Here is a 22,822-nt window from a genome sequence, read left to right on the forward strand (position 1 = left end):
CAAGTGTTTTTTTTTATTTTTTTATTATTTTGTTTTTTAATAATCAAATTCATGTCTTCATAGAAAGAACATTTCTTCCCAACGAGAGATTATTGTGCCTGATTTCATTCAGACTGTTGTTGTCTTATTGTATTTATGAGCCGCTCTAATGTAAGGTCACATTGGCAGCCTTGAAAGGTGCCTATAAATAAAAAGCATTCTTCTTATCATTATTATTGGATGGGTCCTCGTTTCGCTTCCAGTCCCTTCACTTCCATTGGAGAAGTTTTACACAATCAAAATGATCAAAACTTAAAGCATTTTCAACACATTTTTATGTGTCTGTAGTTTGTCTCAAAACAAACCCAATTGATTTTGTCATCACCTCGCTGATATCTCTGCTTTGTGACGCCGTCTCATTTCAATGAAATTATAGCCAGAAGCATTGAAAAATATCGGGTACATATCTGATTTTTGAGAAAATTGACCGCAAAAGACACAGTCAGATTGGAAAAACAGTCTAGTTGGTGTTGTTCACTCCGGCAGATTTGAACGTAGGATTAGGCACACCCCGATGCTCTCAATGGTTGAGAGGCGGCATGAAGCCAATCCCATCCAAGTACTGTTCAGCGACCACGCTCCTCGGTCCCACGAGTCTGTACGTGTGTTTCCAGCCAATGAGAAAGAAAATTTACTTCAATATTACCGTGTTGACTTGCCCGGTTTTTTTATTTATCTTAAGGGGCTTTGATAGGAAACTTTGAGACATTACAGCGTCTTTATTTAAGGAAAACTCTCGGAACATTTAGTTTGGAACTTTCATCCATCCGGCCTTAATCCTCGCCCAGCTGACCTCAGACACACCTTGGGTTGTCAGTCCATCACAGAGCCAACACCAAGAGACAGACAATCACTCACATTCAGCTCCAGACAGTTTAAAGTAGCTCATTAACCTCGCAGGCATGACTTGGGATTGTGAGAGCAAGAAAACCCACATGGGAGATATGCATCGAGGATTATAACGTATTGCTGCAAGACAACAGTGTGCCCCAACACGCACGCATGCACGCACACACACACCACCATGTCCCCATGGTTTGTCTTGTTTGCCGTAAATGTGATAACACTCGTGCAACTGTCTGTGCCTTGGGCCTAAACTATTCCCAAGCTTTGAATACCTTATCAAGGTGTCCTATTTTCACATGTCTTAGTGGTGCCTTGTATAATCTGATTTGCATTTTAAATTGATTTATGACATAAACTGAATGAACAAATTCAAGAAAAGGCTCAGGCTTTGAAATGGGTTCACAAAGCTACATGAAGAGATGGTATTTTCTAAGGGGCGCAGTGTTGCAAATGAAATGGTTGAAACATTTCATATCCAAGGAGCCACGTCAAAACAGATACTTTAGCCCGGATGTAGGAGGTAGGGGCAAAAACCTTTGTCTGCTGTTTTGAAGAGGAAGATGTGATAAACAAGGAGGTTTTTTTTAAAAGGTTTTTCTGAAAGCAACTGCCTGCTGAAGCTGGAAATGAGACTGACGAGGGTTCATCACAACAAGCGCAGACAGTCATTTAAGACATTGCATACATAAAAGTATTGATTTGTGTCGCAGTAAAATGAGAGAAAATTGTGGGAAAGGCTCGTCTGGAATTTCCAGAGCACGGGGTAATGTCTTTAAATGACTTTTTTGTTTTCTTTCTCCACATAATGGGCCTGCTGAAGCATTTCACTGTCTTCCCAACACAAGCCCTCAGGAGAATTAAACTTCTCAAAGAGATTGTACGAGCGGTCTGACCACACTGAAGCGCATCACGGTACAAACGGACAACAGGGCGACACCATTGGTATGCAGGACAACGCCGGCTCGTCCTCCTGCGTTCAGTCATCTTGTCACATTTTTTCTTGATTCTTCTATGGATTTTGTCAGTTCGCCGCCTTTCACACTCTGTCATAGTGGCTTATGTGGGGATGTGTCTGTGTTCTCTCTCTGAGCCGGGGATAGAACCCCCCCCACCCACCCTCAGGTTTCAGTAACACATCATCCTCCTCTCTTTTCACGCGTCATTTTGTTCAATGTGTGCACGCGCGCAAAAAGCTCCATACCAACGTGTGGGCGCGAACCCAGCGACAACCCAGATTTGTCCTCACACTGAGCAACCCTGGACCGACCCTGCGAGTCATAAATCGTGCAGGTGGAGCGGTGCAGGAGAAGAGAGGTGAGCAGAGGGGATGGCCAGGGTCAGCGTGTTTCCTCCAGAGGCCAGAAGGTGAACTGCAGAGCTCTCCCTCCTGGACCCTTCATCATCCCTCTGACACAAACAGATTACACCGCCCACACAGCTTCGGCCCCTCCTCGCTCTTGAACTACACCTTTCCTCCCCTCCTCTTGCTTTTTCTTTGCTCTCCATCCTCCCTAACCTGATCTTCTTCTGCTCCCTCTTCCCCTCTCCTTGTTTAGCTCCTCTCGTCCTTTCGCCTACCTTGTGTTGCGCGCACCCTGGCTCTTGCCCTGTATCTCGCGAGTGCTTATCAAATCAGCGACCTTTGACCCTTTGGCCTCGGTTTCTCTCTGCTCAACCCAATTTTTTTTTTTTTATCCCGCCCTCCGTGGCTTTCGGCACTGCCATTTCTCCTCCTGTCACCTGGCATTATGCGGGAGCAACGTCTCAACCCACGGCCCCTTCTTCTACTTAGGCCTGAAATGCGACACTTTCTCCCCGTTGTAGCGCTGTCCTCGCATTCCTCCCGCTTTCTCCTCACTTTCCCATCCATTCCTCCTCCTAGCACTGCTACCCTAAACCTGTCCCTGATCTTAGAGCTCATAAATCCTGCACAAGGACATGACGAGGCAGCCAGGACTCTCTCTCAATACTGATTCCTCTACCTCTGTCCCTGGATATTACTCTTTCTTTTCGCCTACTTTGGTTCCATTGACTTCACCCCAAATCCTCTTCCTCCCTTGCATTATTCCCCTCCTTTTATGACATCCTCAGTGTGCATCCCCAGAATCTAGTGTCTTGCCTTCATGCAAGCAGGATCTAAATAGCTCCCAATCTATCATTAACAATAAATACGGTGCCCCACTGACTTATTCATCCTCACACAAGCACAACAATGAAGAAAGATTGCTGTTATTGCTTGGCATTGGTGAAAGGATTTACACCAGTTTATGTGTTGTTTAAGGGTATTTCGCCATGTTTATTGAAAAGGCAGTAGATTAGTCCACATTCTCCTTGTCAGAGCCTGGATTTCCTGCTGTTGTGGATAAAGCTGTGCGCTGCGTTAGGGGAATTTACAGCCCTTCCGTATAGCCAATGGATACTCGCAAGACATCAAAAGATTTACCGTCTCTCCCTGGGTGAACCTGGCACTCTGATACTCATGTTTAGAAGCTGGCAGACACACCGGTGGAGGAGTAATTGAGATAAATCTCAACTCCTGAGGGAGACGGACATTTGGCTAAAGTTGGGACTGGATTTTATCATCAAAGCAAAGTGAATTAGACGGAGCTGCACTGACCTTGGAAAAACAGAGCGAGAGGAGCCGAGTAAAGCAGAGGGTGATACAGTGACGCTATTCGCATTCAACTCAGATTTGAGAAGAAAACACAGCCAAAGAAAACAGTACAGACAGTGCCAAAAGAGGTGGGAGAAAGAAAAAAGGGGGTGATAAGACAAGGGGGCATGATGAGGAATTGCCTCAATTAACTATTACAGGCCAATCACTCTCAATCAAAGAATCGCTTTGTTCTGTGTCCTTGTCAAAAGAATATCAGTTATAACGGCCCCCCGTGGCCCTGCAATACAATCCCATCTGATTAATGTGCTGAAGAGGGGTCTTAGAGAACATCAGTGTTGATTACAGCTATCTGCAGAGAAGAAGCCACCAGGGGCTTTGCAAGCAGAGTGCAGGAGAGAGGTGAGGGAAGGTGTAAAGTGAGAATAAAATCAAGTGCAGAAGACTAATTATAACTTTAGATGTGGATTGTGTGTCTTCTTTAGCAGCAATAGTACACAGCCCAGTCAGCGAGAGGAGATGATGTATGTATGTACAGTATGTGTGTGTTTGTGCAAAACCGGCTAACACCTGAGCCCTCAAGATCGCAGGAAGTCAGCCTGCTGCTATTGTTCAGATTTCCCTTCGACAGTATTTTCACCTTTCAAACGTTGACAGCAAAGCTGCCAAAAGAGGGCTGACGGTACAGATGAAAAGCGAGAAGGATTGTAAAACCGTACAGAGAACAAACACCTCGTTGTCTGTCAGCTGGTGAAACATCCGCCTAAGTAAAATATGCACATATTATAGAAAAGAAATTCCTTTAAAGGAGGTGTTTGTGCAGGGAAAAGTATAAGGTACGTATGAAAGTTCCATATATAAAGAAAAACTTTGATACACCCACACAGCCACTGTTCATATGTGCACGCACGCACGCACACACACACGCACGCACGCACGCACGCACGCACGCACGCATGCACGCACGCACGCACACACTGGCAGCAGCCTGAGGTGCAAGTCATTCCAACTGCCCTCCCATATCCACAGGCTCAGTGGGTGTTAATGATATGGACTGACATATTATTACAGCATCTAAATGATGCTCGCTGGAGCTGATTATGGCCCATGGCATTTCTGTACAAAGCACGTGAGTCGGTGAGTGACAAGTGGATGTAGACAGACGGACAGTTTTACCTGTACCACTGGCCTTAGCGAAGCTCTCCGGCCATAAATAGTCAACCGCATTAGCTGGGGACAGCCCGCAGGGCTCACTAACTGCTCCACTCCAATTGTAAGTGAAACTGAATAACACACTGCTTCAAGAGTCTTTACCTGGTCGTGTGGTATGTCGTTCATCCTCTCTCCTTGAGAAACGCAAAATACCGTTTGCATGTGAACGCTGGGAATTGCATGGGAGCGCGGGCACCCATGCCGACGCCTGGTTGCAGGCTGCAGAGGGTGCGTGTGCATGCAAGCGAGCGATGGAGTAGCTAGGCGAGGGGATAAGGCATAGCAGTTAATCACATTGTGCGCATATGCAAATATAGAGTGGATAAATCAGAGTGTCTGCAGATGAGAAATTCACACTCCCACACGCACGCACACAGAACTTTCTGAAGACACTGAGGTCAGCCATGTGCGCTGGAAAAGAGGGGAAAATAAACCTGCTCACTCAATCTCGGTACAGCGAAGCGACACCGTGCACGCTCCAGTGTGAGCGCCAGCGTGTGCATATGACTGAACCTTCGATTCTGCCCGACTCCTAACAGACGTCACATTACATGTGTTTCGTTAAGGCCGCAATCCATCACGCACCACAGCTCTGCGCATCAGGTCCCTCTGACGGTGCACATCGATGAACCGCAGTGCTGTTCCCACTTGCGCTTATTTTTCCAAACACTTATCATCAATCAATACAAAATAGCACAGGCGTGTGTTTCTGGTAGATCTTTGGTAAGCTGAAATAATTCATGCTTCTTGTAATTAATTATTCATGAAAGCCCCACAGAACAGACAGTGACTTAGTAATTAAGTCTGATTCAGACACTGTGGCTCATCTAATTATCAACCACTAAAAGTTTGTTAACATATTAACCCGCATTAATTAATTATTGATAGTTGTCTTTTTTTCTTCAGCTGGTATAGCTCTCAGCTGCACATGTATGGCGAGGCAAAACACAGCAAAGCACACTGACAACTGCAAGGATATTTCTTTTTGCAATAGTTGCATGCTAATTTTGGTGCGAACAAACATTTTTTTCTTCTTCTTTCAGAAAATGTGCGATTTGGCAGTAATTGGCTTGTTTGATAGCGAGAGAGAGATCCAAAGCAATCACAGAGGCTGCAGACAAACTCAATTATAAAAGCAATTGAAATGCTTTGGACTAGAAAGCTCCATGAAAGGCTGAGGGGTTTGGATCAGTGCGGAGCGTCTGCAGATTATGTCACACTGTTTAGAACATCAAACAAACACAAGGAGGCCTATCAATAGAGGCTCTTATTACCAAAGACGCCATCGCTGGAGCAAACCAGCAATGCTCTGCAGTGTGCAAAAAGAGGACTCGGGATCAGATGGTGGAAAAGAAATGTTAAAAGCATATAGAGGCACACACAACTATAGAGTGCAAATCTGTACAAGCAAAGTTTGTACAGTGAGATATATGGATTATCAAACAATTTGTACTGTGTCTGTATCTTTTTGAAGCATCTGTATTACTTCCTAATCCTTACATTCTTAAAACTGGCTTCTTATTTGTTTTATATTGTAGTATTAGGATGTCAAACAAGTGGCACTTGGGGTGAAGTCGGCCAGTGGGCAACCTCAATTTGGGATGATTGAGCAAAGTGTATAAAAAAATAACAACCACTGGAAATATTTGTACGAAATCAACTGGAGTATTTCCGTTTATTGGGTTGCTCAAAAACTGTAATTTCGAGACTATAAGCCGCTACTTTTTTCACACGCTTAGATTTTTACGGGCTAGATACATGCTGCTTTCAGCGCCTATGCTTCTCCAAAACTTGACCTCAAAGGGACATTTCTGCTCTTTGTGACCTCGTTTTGTGCTGCTTTCCGTGGTGCGGAACTCCAGCAGCTGACGGCCGTGAGTGGTGAGTTCAGGTGCATCACGAAACCCCACCTTCTGCACTCCGTGGCTGAGAAATCTTCCTCCTCAGAATCACAATCAGCCAATAACCGATAAAATACTTTATCAACAGAGAAAAAATCCTGTGATTGTGTATCACTCTCTCTCTCTCTCTCTCGCCTCAGAGTGAGAATGTCACAGTTTGTAACCCGGACCGGCCTTTCAGTGTGGAGTTTACATGTCCTCCCTGCACATGTGTTAGGGTACAATGGAACTTGTTATATTTCCACATCAGATATGGACAAAACTTATTAATCAAAGGTCATGAAAGGAAGAGAGTCATTTCAACAGCCTCTCAACCTCTAATTGTAAGTAATCTGTAAATAATACAGTAGTAAACAAAATAAGTTTTAATAAATAATTACAATGCATCTTTATTTTCTGTCATTCTTGTGGCCTTCAAAATGGTCACAGTGGTCCTTCGCTGGTTTACATGATAGAATATTTAACATCTTCTTGTTAACTCAAAATATGTACGTCACAATCATTAGTTAAATAATAATATTTATTATGTATTTGAGTATTCCTGTGGGCTCACCACCTGCAGTAAAGGTTCTTCATCGGTGCAATGTGATCTGGGTGACAGTGCTCAGACTGCCACCCCGGCGACCGGGAAACGGATAAGCGGGAGAAGATAGATGGATGGATGGATGGATGGATGGATGGATGGATTGATGGATGGATGGATGTATTTGAGTACTTTTCAGAACTTGATCTGTCTTACTTTTGCTTAAAAGTACAAGAGTTGACTCAGTACTCGTATTTGAACCTCCACTTCAGTGAAGGATGTGAGTACTTTGCCAGCACTGAGCGTGACTGAGCCGGTGGCACCTCTCAAAAAGGTTTCTTAAACTCACAAATCGTTTGTTTCACAGCCTTTTTCGAGACCTTGCGTGCACATTTCCCGAAAGAACTGCGTGAGTGCTTCTTTGGATGGAGTCCTGACAAATAGTCTTGTGGAGAGCAACAGGTGGCGATGGCGCCCAGGTGTAAACAATTACTGGCTGTGTTTTCCCACCCTGGAAACAGCGGCTGACCCCCTCGCTCTCACACCGGGCGGGCTCGGCAGAACTGCCAGGGTCGGAGTTACACCTGCCACTGTCGCTCTGCTTGTTCATCTTTCCTGTCAGTGCGTTTGAAAGAATTAAGGTGGAGGAAACCCTGAGCGGACACAAGTGGACTATCTCTCCCCTCATCAGAGCTGCTTCCAAACCCCGTGACCGCAACAAATGCTTCCATCTGTACGTGTGCTGGGCATTCACCTCCAGTAAATGCAATTTATTCCTCCACAGTGGCAAAGCTCCACTCCTCCTGTCAGTTTGCCAGGCTCCCGGTGGGCTTTGACAGGCCGGCTGCCAGCAGCGGCCATCCCGGCCACTTAAAGACCCGCGCATGTCACATTTCCCATGATCACGCAGACGCTGTCAACCTGACGTAGCTTTAACAAGGTGCCTATAACTAACTGTCTGTCCCTTTCTCGATGGGAAGCAGAGTCGGTCCGGGGACCTGCGGGCTGTCAATCAGAAACAAGCATGCACAAGCACACTGCTCACACACATACAGGCGCGGAGCACCTTTGGCGTGCAGGCTCAGCCTTTGGCCTTGAGCCTGCATGTGTTATTGACTCAGGGCTTCATTACACACACAGTGAGTTTCAGTAATCTCTCTGAAGCTACACTACACACTCCGAGTACAAACAAGGTAGCTGTCAGTCTGTGCCGTGTTCTATCCGCTACATGATGGTAACAGCAGGCATTTTACAGGTAGTCTTATTTTCAAGTCCTCAAGAAATCTGCCTCCTCCTGCAAGCCGACCGGCTAAACTTTCTTTGGTTTTTATCGAATCTTGACGGCGAACAGTGTTTCTTCTTGGAATATTCATGAGTCCTCTTCTGACCCCTGGTTATCAGGGCGAAGGCTCCATTGAATGGATTTTTTTTATTTATTTGTCAAAGCAGCCGTGGACACGATTTATCCATTTACCTGGTGGACAATGAAGTTCCTGCAAAATGAAGCTTGTCTCAGCTGCTCAGAACTGTGATGCATCACAGCAAATTTGAACTCGTGCTTTGATGATTTTTTAATGACTTTTCCAGTAAGTTTTTGGCTCACACAAAAAAGACACACAGGATGTCAAATTTCAACTAATGCAGCTGTTAGACAAAAACAAAGACAGGACGACTCTTTTCTATATTAACTCGAGAAATAGAATAAATCTATTTTACATTTTTTTCTCAAACTGAAAACAAAACCAGCATATAGTGAAATGTGCTTGTCTGTTTTAACGGGTGCGTTTATGTGGTATTTTGAATGAAGCAGGTATAGAAGATGAATGTATTGATTGGTTGATACTGTTTGTAGAGGGCTGCTTGATGGTGTAGTGTTTTTTTTAGCATCATAGTGAGAATGAATGTGGATGTTTTCATGTTCTTCCTGTGCACGCGTGTATCGGTTCTCTTGTTTCCTCCCTCAGGTTAATCCCTGTGGATACGAGTGTTTGTCTGTCTCTGTGATAGACTGGTGACCTATCTATGGTGTAGCCTGTCTTTGCTCATTGATAGTGCATTCAGAAAAAAAGGTTGAATCAAGACATGAAACATGTAAAAACATTACAGAATATGCACTCAAAAAGCAAAAACAGACTAAGAAATGAAAAAAATGTTAAGTGATCCTAACAAGAACACACAGTTCTACTTGACTGCTGAGCTGGAGTAAAGTCATGATTTAAGCTTTTGTTAAAATGACATTGATGAAGTTGGCTCCACAGGTCGGGAGGGAAGGAGCAGAGAAGGCAGCTTCAGCTTGCTTGGTTTTGATCCAAGAGACTCTGACTGAACCTGTTCCAGATGATCTGAGTTCTTCTATAGAGTAAATGTAAATTATGTATTTAGACCCGAGACCATTTAGTGCATTAGAGACGAGTAATACGATTTCTAGGTCTGTTCTTCAAAGTGCAGAAAGCCAATGCGGCGACTGAGAACTGGTGTGATGTGGTGCCCTTGCTTGGTTATGGTCAGGACTCCTGCAGCAGAATTTTGGATGAAATAAATCTTGATTCAGACGCATAAAGACACGATTCAAATAATCAAACCCGTTTAAAAGGTGGTACCAGGCGGATTTGTCTATTTGTGACTATTAAAATTTACATCTCAGTCCAAAACTGAGTAGCATGATTCTACTTTGTAATGACGTGACGGATTAATTCTTAAGGCTGCACTCTGGGGTGGTGGCCACATTTGTTTGTTGAGGCATTATCTTGATTATGATGTCAAGGATTACAAACTTTTCATGCAAGTCTTTTGTACGGCAGTAACACAGATCACATTTTGTCTTTCTTACCACTAAATATAGATTTTCTCTTTATCATGGCACCCGTATGTAGGTAGGATCCATCAGGCAGCAAGTGAACAGTTTGTCCTCTGAGCTGAAGCATGGAAAAAAAAAAAGGACAGTCATAAGTTTGACAAGGCCAAAATGTGACGGCTGAAACTCTAGTGGGGTGTCCCGAGGTCTGCAGTGGTCAGAATCTATCAAAAAGTGGAGAATTGCAGCAAGATTTTGGACAACTGAGGTTCAGAGATGCTGGTTGCTGGTCTAGTCTGGCCCGTGTGGTCTGATCCAACTGATGAGCGACGGTAGCTTAAAGTGCTACATGAGTTCATTATGGTTTGAGCGAAAGCTGTAGTGATACATAATGCACCGCAGTTCTTTGCATACACAGGCCGACACATTAGGTCATAATGTTAAGAGTGATTGAAAAGACTATGACTTGAATTCAGCTTTGTGTCTGTACCAAGATGCGTTACAGCGCTCTAATGAGCAATATTTCATGACATACTTTCATCTTAAAGAGGAACATCACAACATTTGTCAACCCCATAGTGTCGATTACAGTATTACACAATATTGCACTATATGTACAGCCTGTGCTCAAGACTGCAGGACCATGTGTCAGCTGGGAATTTTCAAAGAAAACATGAGCAATGAAGTGAAAGCACATGTATTATTTACCAAAACTTGCCTTCTAATGTTGTCACAGTGCAATCCACTTGAATGGGCCTGTCAGTGTTTTGTAGTGGTGAATGAATAGTTCCACGATTCCTCCAGTTCTGTCAGAAACACACCCTGCAGAGTATTTGGCCCTGACAAAGTCAGCAATAAATATACAAACATGACATGGGCCATATCTCTGCAATTCTTTCTTCAGTCGAATAAAAAAATGTTCACTGCCCGAGCCCGTCTCGATGTACCTGTGTGCTTTTGCGCGATGCTGTTTCTCCCACCCTCAGGATTTGCCACCGGCAGCTATATTCTTTGCATTAGTTTGGGTAGAAATGAGCGTCTGGCAGAAGTTTCATATCGTGGCTGCTCAGTGATGCATGCCTGTTCCGCAAACCTCGGCCATCCTTCTAATTGCCACGGACGCGGCGGTGAGAAAAACAAGCTGTGGAAGAAATAGCACGACCCAATGGCGTCGCTCTCTATTTTGCATTATCATAGAGTATGCTGCTGTTTGCCTTGCTGCGTGATTAATTCATGTGTGTATCATTAATGCAAGAATGTCCAGGGGCAAAGACAAAAGCTCGGTCAATGTGAAATGAAACACAGAGTGGGCTGTTAAAAACTGCGCACACATATGCGCACGCTCACACACCGGCTGAATCTTGGAGCTAAATACGCAGCGTGACTTATCAGATGCCCTTGTTTTGCGAAGTAGTGCTCTGTTTAAACCAACAGTAACAATGATAGTTGACCCTCTGAGAGGGAAGGCAGCCACAGGGCCAGTTTAATATGCAGATGAGGTGAGGGACTGCTGCAAGCAGCAAGATTTAGACACAAAACACCAAGCTCTCTCTCTCTCTCTCTCTCTCTCTCTCTCGCTCTCCTCCCTCGCTCACTCTCTCCTCATCCATTTCATTCACTCTGTTGTTCCCATTTTTTTCCCTCTGTTTTCTATTTTTTTCTATTAATGTCATATTATTTTTATTCTCGGCTGTGCTCTCTTTCTGTCCCAGTCCAGAGCTCAATTTTTTTATTTTTTTTGCTCTATCAATTTAATCCCCTCCCTCCCCCGCTCCCTCTATTTTGTGAGGTGCAACAATCACTCTGTACTAAATGCTATGGGAGCCAGAGGTAGAATAACAATGGCATATTTAATCCAAAGTTATAACATAGAGCAGCTGGCACAGAGACTACACAGCCCGGAGGGATCTCAGAACTTCCCTCCTGCAGCGGGTGACTAGTGTTTCAGGAGGAAGTGAAATGCAGGATGGAGTGATTGGAGAGGTGCATACGGAGAGCACTGTATACAAGAATCCACTACGTCAGGGTGAACGGACAACTTGGCCATGGGGGGGTGGGGTTTCTTCGCAAGAAACAAAGCCACATGATACCTAAATATATATGGACATATACTAGATTTATGAAAAATATATAAAATATCAATTCAAAATAATATGTAGGATTTATTTTCTCCCCAAACATTCCGAAATCTCATCCGTGGATGAGTTATCCTCTGAGGATGCTGTCAGTGGCCGAGTTGTCCGGGATTGTAGTTTTGTGGAGCAGTTGTCCTACAATCCTACCTCAGTCGGGACAGGGGACCGGTGTGTGCTGAGTTAATGCTTTGAGTATGGGCTTTGCTGACAGAAAGCAAAAGCTTGACTCACACTGATTGGACAAAGAGAAACGCTCCTCTGCACACAGCTGTGGTTTTCAGCCATTTCTGTAAATGAAACCAGAACCCGATCTGTGAGGATATTCATTCATCTAAGCAGCTTATACACCAACCACGAGCCAAGACAAGATACAGTACAGCGTGACGCCTTCATGTCTGGACCGAGGACGGTCACTGAGCAGTGACAGGCCAAGTGAAGCTCATTTACCCCCTGGCTGTAACCCCGTTTTATTTTTTTCCCCAAACATGCTAATAGCTGAACTGGTTCAAACCCCATGGCGTCCTGCGGCAAGTCGGCCCCGCTATCTCAGCACCGACGGCGTGCCTCACAGCAGTGGAGGCTGGGTGAGACAGGGACAAATGTGTTGTGTCTGTCTGTGGAGAAGAGAGAGAAAGAGAGACCCAAAAGAAAGCAGAAAAGAAAAGAAGTGGGGAGAGAGAGAGAGAGAGAGAGAGAGAGAGGCAGGCCAACGGGGGAAAGAGGGAGGAATGTGAAGGCAGCATGTCGGCCTGTGATAAGGGCATTAGTCTGCCCCCTGTGGGTCACGGGGAGCGACTGACACCGCAAGCAGCTCAAAACCTCTGTGTGCAAACGCATAAATGCACACACCTCTCTCTGTGGATGCCAGCTTTACTGTCTGGAACTCAGTGGACAAATGACAGATAAGACCGGCGCACGGCAATCACCAACAACTCAAGTCTCAATCAGCAGCAGAGTAGCGCTCGGCTCCCGAGTCCAAACCAACACATTATTCTTTACATAGAATTATTCAACAAATAATGTGCATTGTTTTAAAAAAAAGTTCCCCTTCATGTTGTGATGTTGTGAACAGAAGGAGTCTGGAGATGCGAGCCAAGGCTGTGGGCTCCCGAGGGACCGACGCCTCTTTCATGTCAGACATGGGATCCATCCTAAATGGAGCAAGGCCCTTTTATTTACCGAGCTAATTGCATGCAATAGCGCATGTGGCGCCAACTCTAAACAATGCCCCAGATCTTGTATTCATAAGTGAGTGTTTGAAGGACACAGGATAATCCCTGCAGCTTACACTACGGGGAGAGCAAAAACTTGGGCAACAGCGCTGCAACATTCGAGGCTAAATCAGAATTATGGATTACTATTTAGCAGCTGTTTGCCACGCTGTAACAATATTGTGTGTCGCAGCAGGCCGCACCGGGGCTAAGTCAACACCGGGGCACAGGGGTGATTCATCGATGGGATGGGGGGGGGGAGGACATGGCATGATGTGGGAGGGAGTGAGTAAAAGAGATGGAAGAAGCAATGAAAAAAAGAGGGAAGGCTCTAATTTGGCGCGAGGGGCTCACCAGAGGACACAAGACAAGATCAATGCTGGAGAATCACAGAGGCACGACTTCAAAAAAGGAGGACAGATATTTCTCTGTGAAGTCTACCACTCATTACCATTGGTAAGAGGGTGCTGAGCGGAGGAGGGGGAGGAGTGTGGGCTGTGGCAGACAGATGACAGGGAACCAGGGGGCTCCAGGCAGAAATCTCCAGAGCCTTTATAAGAGCTGGTTAGTCGGAGCACATTAGCCACAGAAGAGAGTTTCTGAACCGCAGCGAGTCAAAGAGTATAAAATACCTTCCTGTGAGTGAAAGGGAGGAGTCTTGGGACAGAATATTCTATTACTGTATAAAGGCAGAGGTACAGCAGATCCGGAGGTGTGAGGGGCACGTATAGTGAGAGTAAAAATCCTCAGATCAGGTGTCAAATTATAGTAGGAATCATCTCCAATCTTTTCCTCTTATCTTCCTCATGTTTTCTTTTCATCATCTTTTCTCTCTGCCATATCTGGGTAAACTCAGAAGACAGAGGAAATGAAACTCAAATTCCTGCGATCGTATTTGAAGCCACTCCGCATTTAGAAGCAGTGACATTTGAAGAATGAAGACACTTTGAGCGCCACGTTTGCTTATTGGGGCCTACATCGCCCCGCTGATGCCTGCCTCCGACGTCAGGCGGTGTTGCGTGCGGCTGCCTGAGTGTGACTGACAGGACGGGTCGTGGAGGACCGTGGGCGTCGCCGTGAGTGACAGGCCTGTGGCTAAATCTCCTGTGTGAACTGGGGACGAAGAGGTGGCGAGGTGAGTGGGCGGACTGGCGAGGGCAGTAAACGGATTATTTCCTCTCTCTGGCAGCGCATATTTTCTGTGCAAATGCCGCCCACGCAAAACCAATCCTGACTTGTTATGGGTTTCCCAGACTACAGTGCATGATGGCACCCATATAATAGTCTGATTCCACAGGAACTGGACATGGCGACAAAAAATACCCGGTAAAATCTTTGCTTCTTTAAATCTTTTGCGGGGTGACATGCTGGAGCACTGATGACGACTCGCTGGAAAATGATGTAGTGGATGGCTCAATCTGAAGCAATGAACATTTAAAGAGCAGGTGTGGTGAAAGGCTTTGCTCAATAAATCAACCTGGAGAATTGTGAGACTTCGTTGGGCTGAAACCTACAACCTATTGGCTGGAGTCAAGCAGGCTTCGAGCGCACCCTAAAAAAAAATGCATATTCTTTGCATAATCCTGGAATGACTCGGACAGCTACATTTATTTTTGGTTCTACGGCTGTAGAATTGCAAAAAAAATATACATGGCGTGATTGTTTTCTATCTTGGTTTTCAGGATAAATTCAACTTTCTACATCTGGTTATCTTAAAAACCAAACTAAACCTAATCTTACTTTAATTCCTTGTTTTGCATTGAACCATTCTATTTCTCGGTTGCAGTGAGCAGCTACGATATGGGAGCTGATGGCGGTCAAGGGTCTTTGCTCAAGGAGCCACACTGGTGACCAGTCCTCTGTGGGATCCGAACCTGTGAACCTCCAGTCCCAAATATTATGTAGACAAAAAGCTCTATTCCTCTGCTTAGCATTTCAAGTTTCTATAAAATCGAAATGTTTAAAGAATAATTGCTGTGAGAAGTATGCAAGTTAAATCCTGTCAGCAATGATAGCATGAAAATACAATGACTAAAACATCCACAAATAACAAAACTCAACAATAAGGACATCTCGAATATATCTTCACATCATGCTGTAGTGATACAACAATTAAAACCAACTAGCCAAGTCTTATAATACCACTTTGTACCACAAGATGGTGTACTGAGTAACTATGTTTAGTTTCGATGCCAGCTGAATGGAGGAGTCAGCAAGTACAAACACTGTTATAGAGGATAATATATACAACAATAACTCCAAAGACAAACGGTAATTTGGAAAAACTCAGGACACGGCAGACCCAGTTGATTGTGTAGCAGCCCGAGAATCAGCCCTCTGAGTTCCGGAGGATAGAATCTCCTCTCATGAGGACTGCATGTCGTTGAATCCTTGTTTATTATTAATTTACACCTCATCCCGACCACGAGAGTGGTATAGCTTCTATATCATCTGTGCGATTTGGGATAAAAGCAGAAGGGAGGTGTGCCAATGTAAAACTAACATGATTAAAACACTATGTAATTTTTGCTGACAAAATAAACTGCAAGGGCATAATTGTTCCATGTGCATCAGTTGCAAAGGCTTTAATTAGCGCTTGCAGATGTCTATGGATCTGCTGTCGACAACATAGTTTTATTTTTTCAAATACAGAAAACCTCTAATTTAACTAGAAATAAGAAAGCAGACGGAAAGTTAAGTTAGTGTCAATTAGCGTCCATATGTTTATGTGTGCTTCCATACACAAGAGATACTCTCAGAGAGATTTCTCTATACTTTTCTGTACAACATCAATGGAGGCCACAGATTCCATTGTACCAATTTAAACCAGTACAATGGCAGCCATTGTTTCATAATACTGTAGGTGGACAATGTAAAGAATAAATATAGCGCAACTAAAATAAATAGTGTGTCTATCATCAGTCGGCTCATGACGATTTCAGTCTTTGAGACAATTGAACTTATGGTACAAACACTTTACAAGAGCAATGGGCTGAAAATTCCCAGCTTTCCTGTGGGTGACAATGCCTTATTGATGACAGAAGTCAGAGGAGACCAGTACGACTTGTTCTGGCTAACAGACGAAGCAGAACAAAGGAATCAGAGATGTGGTACAATAGCCGGGGAGACGCATTGCTGGAATCCAGTCCTGTCAGATAATGAGTAAGAGGAGACCGATTAACCAATTCAAATCGACACTCCGGGCTTAATGTCTGAAATATACGTGCATTAATTCCAATAGCTTGAACAGGGTTGAAGCTAGGAGGGAACGGGTGCTGAATCCGCCGGCTTCTCTGCATTAGGAAAGCTTAATATGACAGGCATATTTTGGTTTAAGTTTAGTGCCTACAAGTGCCATTTCCCCCTGTAAGCCTGAGGAAGCCATGCTTACCCTATTAGTCGAGCTATTATTGTCATTTTAATACAAAGATCAAATTTCCCCCTACTGCATATGAACAAGATAAAAATTGTCCCGGTCTTGTGGCCAGTTATTAACCACTTTAAGTGACAATTTCTTCAAATTACAGAAACAGAATCCCTCCAGACTGTGAAGTGTGCAATGGTTCCTGAGTTTGTGTAGTAAGAGAGCATTGAACTGTTGCCAGAGAGAAATGTGTGCCAGTTAAAGGGGGATCATTAAACATTTACCAAGGATAACTTACAAAAGACTCTAAAATACAAAGGATGAATTAAATGGGATCTTTTTTTTTTTTTTGGGAGGTGGGGGGGGGCATTAACAAACTAAGAGCACAACTTAATAAGCCTCTAGAATTACCATATAAAGCATTTCATTTTTGGGTTAAGGCTTAAAGAATAACACATTTCCAAATACTATTATTGTTAATTGGATATCAGATGACAATACATACTTTCACACAGTTACTCCACTGGCTTCAAAATGAGAAGCGATGTGCCCACATCTAATGGGACTTAATAGGAGAGTGTGTAAGGATTTCACTGTTCACTCCAATATAAGTTAATAGTGTGTGTGTGTGTGTGTGTGTGTGTGTGTGTGTGTGTGTGTGTACCCTTGTTTGTTTAGGGTAAGACTCGTAATCCGAGGTAATGTCCTCAGAGAGAATCAGAGCAGAATGTGTCAGAGTGTGTAGGCTGGAGTTATATTTACTGTAACGTGAAAGTGAGAGAAAACACGATGTGATGAACCACTGACATACCTTTTCATGAATCCTGTAAATTAGACTTTGGGGACAAATCAATGCCGTTGACGAGGTGATGGACTTCATTTCAAAGTGTTGAGGAGTCAAAGTGTCCTTGGGCAGGACACAGAGCTCCAAGTCGCTCTCAGTGGCTGAAAAACACCTTGCTTTGCAGCTTCGTCGTCACTGGTGTGTGTAAGTAGGGTAAATGTGATTGAAATAGTAAAGCGCTTGGAGACCACAAAGGTGAAAATGCACTATATAAGTGCAGACCATTTACCTTTTACCCTTTCAGAGCCACAAAGCTGACAACACCGAGCCTGTTCTCTCTGCAGAGGCACTGTGACTTGTTTACAGCAAGAAAAGCACAGGTGAAAATCACAACATTAACGATGGCCTTATTCCATTGAAGTGCAGACCCTGAGAGTGAATCAACTCACCTAATACCAGGGACCCGATCTTGAACACCTGAATAGACTGTGGCTCTGATTATAAGTTGTATTATCAGTCACACCTGTCCTTTTCTTACTGTGACCTGGCACAGCTTCTACTGTGGAAAAAAGGTCTCAAGGTACAGCGCCAACCTTTAAAAAAACAAAAAAACAACCTTTTTTAGTTATTCTTTTTATATAAAGATGGGATTATTGCCTTTTAAACCTTTCAGAAACAACCTCAATGACTGAAATTGGATAAATGAACAGTGGAAATAGATCCTGTTGCCAAGTTAATTTAATTTACATTTTAGAATGCTGATTACAGGGTGGAGAAAAAACCCAAACCAGCATGACTGGATCAATCTACCAAAGCCAGCCAAGCCACTGGTGGGAATGTGACGGGGTGTTTTTGTGACATTACACAGTTGGATCCTTGAACCAATTAAGCACCTTCTGAATGTCACGGGATGTCGAAATATTTCAAGGCTTACCGTGCATATGCTATTCTTCAAACTATGAGACCCAAAGCCTTAAACTATTGTCTCCGTTTAGTCAACAGTACGCAGTAATCGTCACAACGGAGATACTCGAGTCGCGCTTGCCCTTCAGAAAATGTATTTACTTCATCAACACCCGTTTAATCAATAGGTTTAATCACAAGGGAGGTGCACCATAATTATCCTTTGTCTGACAAAACAGAGCATTAGTTAACTGTGAGTGTTTTCCAATCATTCACTGTTGACGCACGATTCGAAATGTTGAAAACCAGACTATTTGAAAGCAATATGACCTGACACGAGGCCAAGAATGGAGTAGTTGCGCAAAGCAAAATCCCAGCCACAGGTAAATGACAGTTATAACACTTTGGTAAAATGTCTGAGGCCTTCTTCTAAGGGTATGACAATAGTGTCGTTTAAAAAAAAATAAAATAAAAAAAATGATATCAGCCTCCCACATGGATCACCTCTTTTCAAATCCAACACTTCCAGGAGAAAGATGTTCAAAGTGCCGAGTGTCTCACAGACCGTTTCAGGGTTATCAAAGAGCCTTTTTTGCAAAATCACAATAGAAGTTTCTATGTCCCACGACAGTCTCAACAGCGACACTTAACATAGTGCACTCTGCTGAGAATGAAGCGGTGAAACACATGCAGACGGCTCTAATTCGAATGTTGCTGCGATAAAACGCTTAAACACTTAAGCACTGACCTTCACAGAGCAGGCCTAAGCCTAGTCCTAGAGCAATGTGTACCGAGTTTTGCATAACTACTCAGCTCAAATCTATACATATTTGCCGGGAGGGATGATAAATGTAATTCATGCTCAAGGCAACGGTGTGTAGTATCTGTGGCCTGACTGAGAGAGTTAGTTTTATCCTACCTCGAGGGTTGCTGAGAGCAGCCTCCGTGGCCTTCCTGCCCTCTCCGCAGTGGCTCTGGTCAAATGGCAGACACTGCTCCCCCGTGCCCGCTACCACCTCCAGGTTGCGAGATGGATCTTTGGGCTGCGCGAGGTTCCTCACCCGGTACACCCTGCGGCTGCTGGTATCAGACACGTAAAGCACCTCGCCCATCGGGTCCATGGCCAGGTAGTACTTATGGGCAGGACTGGTGCTAAGAAAAGACAAACAGAATGAATTACAGGACCAGAGGGATTTACTTTTCTACTTTCATTTCTAAAGGTGAACCTGCATAATGAGTATAAGTTTCCAAATTACAATATTTGTCCTTACTCATGTCCAAATGTGATCACCTGTTAAGGTAGATGTATTTAAAGACAAAGAGGTAATCCATATAAACAGACTCCAATAGTACGTGTAAGCCGCTGCTCAGAAAGTCCTTTAATTTAAATATTAAACTATAGTCACTAACAGTGAATTTAAGGTCTAACTTAGGAAATGCGTATGTATTTGGGAGCCCCTATATGGTAATGAAAGTATCCAGTGAGTACCTAATAGGTCCCTAATGTGCGACTTCTTTGAATAGCAAGCTTATGCAACAAGCTAATTTTACGTGACAAAGAATGATTCAGGTTCAGCCTTTATGTAAGTGGGGAAAAAGGAGAAATATACCCAAAACACTACTGAAAACCAGCAATTAGTAATCCAGAAAATCTCACTGCTGTTTTTTGAAATGCCATGAAGAATGTCAAAATAGAGAGCATGCACACAGTGTGAAGATTCGGTGCATAACACAATAACAAAATATGATATTTGGATATTTTTACACAAAAATAAGTACAGTTGGAACATTTTATCTTTTATAATCCTAAACCATGTTTTTCAATTTTGAACTTTCAGCTGTGTTGGATGTGGTCAAACACACATGACCCAATTTATTTCCCCTTGCACATTTAATAAGGAAATATTCATATTACTCCATAGAAAGTTAAACTTAACAAAAGCATTTAATATAAACGACTCATTAAATTTTAAAAATTTTTTTTTTTTTACAGAAAGGCCTTTTTGTTATCAAATGCAGTGAATAATAATGACAGACGGATAAATACTGGAACCCATGCCCTAATATTCTGCAGAGTCGCCTTTTCAGGCAATCACGGCATCGGATGCTTTTTCTGTAGCTCCTAATGAGACTCCTCCACAGCTGCTAGTTTGGCCCACTTTTCTTGAGCAAACTGCTCCACTTTACCCAGGTTTGATGGGTGCTTTTTCTCCACCGACTGTGTGCCTCGGATCCTTCCATACAGTAGATGTGGGGTTGGATTAGGATCGGGACTCGCAGCAGGCCAGCCTCGGAACAGTTCAATGTTTCTTGGACGTGTGCACGTGTATGTTTGAATTGCTTGTCCGGCTGGAAGAGCCATGACTCGCCACAAAAGCTCCCCGATAGCGGGCGATACGTGGCGCCCCAGAACGGCTTGATTATCTTGTCACTTCATTATTCCCTGCTCATACTCGAGGTGGGAAAGGTGTCCTTATCTTTGAATTACAATTTTTTTTCCCCTTTCCCTCGTGAACACAGAGACGATGTGAAGAAACCAAAAAGCTCTTGTTTTGTTTCATCTGTCCAAAAGGAACTCATTCTGACAGTCACCGTCACGACTCAACATGCATTTTACCAAACACCAGTTTGCCTTTTTATTGTTTCTCTTTTAAAAGAGCCTCAGTTTCACTTTTCAGAAAGTGACAACATAGTGCAACTCCACACTGTGGTAATTCGATTTCAAAGAGTCTCCTATTTGTGCTTTTATTCCTGCCGCCACCTTTTAAAGTAACACTCCCAGGAAAGGAAGTAAGGAAACCTCCAAATCCACATCGCTGGAGCCTCAAGCCTGGTTTTGTATGAAAATGGGAGCAGATAACAGATCAACGATTCTTTTCTTGATCCAAACAAGCTGATTATCAAACTGAAAACACCCGTCTTTCTTATTGAACCAAATTCTACTCTTCGGGAAAAATAAAAAGAAGAAAAAGAAATCAACAGTATTCCCTTATTCATCACAATCTAACCACATCAATAATGTCATCCTTTACATATTTGTAGAAGACATAATTCTCCTCTTTTTTCCCCGCTCCTTTGTGTTCCAAAGCATTCAGATATGCCTGCATATCTTTGGTGTGCGGATATAAATATAAATGAATGAAGTACCACTCCTGTGAGGTATAAGGGTGCACTTTTGGCCACATCTGTGAAGCTCACTCAAATTTGCTTTATTTGATAGGAAAATAAAGAGGAACCGATGTCATTGCCTCTCTCTTCATCTTCTGCATAATGCTCACTACAAAAGCTGCAGTATGCAGAGCGCTGCTATTGTTTACAATAAAGCCACCGGGATGTTTTTGTGTGAGCAAACGTTTTATGGCGTTAGTCATATATTCGTCAGCACAAATGTACCCACATGTCAGCCAGCGATAAGGAACCTTATGTAGAACTGTATGTGCGGACCGGCTGAGGCGGAGAAGAGCATAAAGCATGTGTGTGTAAATCTCCCCAAAAAGCTGCATCCTTACACAGCATCCCTCAGAAGTGACACCTTTGCTGCAGAATTGTCGGGGGCATTTTGACAGGCGGCTACGCTCATCAGCTGTATTTTAAGCGCGTGCTTATCTTCTGTTTATTTTATTTTTTTTATTTTTTTTTCACTCGCTTTTCGATGCAGTGTGATGTATATTGCATGTGATAGCTGTGAAGTTAGCATTAATTCTTAATTATATTCTGTTTCTATGGAACATGATAAAACAAATTTTAGCTGGAACAAGAAAAAAAATACAAATAAAATACATATATATACACACAGTATATAGGCCCGTTGAGACGCTAAATCTGGCCACCGCTGAAAGAGTCACGTGGACCCATAATTGTCTATTACTCTGTTCACTAAAATATATATATATATAATGATCTTTTTGTGAACCTGCTTTCCTGTACTATGTGTAGGATGAATGCCAGCACCGTGGACACGCAGCTGCACAGAGAGGACTTCTGGAAGTAGAGCCTGCAGTTCATTAATTACATCAAACTTCTGATATTGTCAGGCTATTGTATGGCATTATTGAGATATGAAGCAAAGTGATTGCCCCCGCCAAAAAGGGAGGGGGCGGGAGTGGGGGATGGGGGTGGGGTAAAGGGAATTAAAATTTTGCACTTTGAACATTGCAACAAACTGAGTTCTGAGCATTTACTTTGTAGTGTGAAATCCAATGTCAGCCGGCTCTGGTCAAAGGCTTCCTGCCAATTAAACCAAAGTTACCCTGTTGAAGTGCTCTTTTATTTTGTTATTCTCCAAAGCCGTTCAATAGAAAGAAAAAAAAAAATAAAAAAACTCTCCCACTTGGGAAAATTACCCTGTCACAAAATATATTTCTGTTGTCGTGTTTTACATATTTTCCCTTTCAGTAGAGATATTTCCACTCACCTAAAAACCCTGTTGTGAAGTTTAGACTGCCCAACAATTTCAGTTTTCCTCTGGACAGCAGTCCAACACTATGAAACTCTTC

At 43.4% G+C, this 22,822-nt stretch overlaps 1 protein-coding gene across 1 annotated transcript in view; it reads right to left on the minus strand.

The window, feature by feature from the left end:
- tenm1 (teneurin transmembrane protein 1) overlaps positions 1-22,822 on the minus strand; it is a gene marked incomplete at its 5' end in the record, with an annotated part of 195,095 nt that overhangs the window by 35,811 nt on the left and 136,462 nt on the right. Inside the window, one exon of the mRNA XM_080465661.1 lies at positions 19,246-19,478. Coding sequence (XP_080321787.1) covers positions 19,246-19,478 — 233 coding nt within the window. The remainder of the gene's footprint in view (positions 1-19,245; positions 19,479-22,822) is intronic.

This window comes from Lipophrys pholis, assembly GCF_963383615.2.
Source record: "Lipophrys pholis genome assembly, chromosome: 6".
NCBI lineage: Eukaryota > Metazoa > Chordata > Actinopteri > Blenniiformes > Blenniidae > Lipophrys > Lipophrys pholis.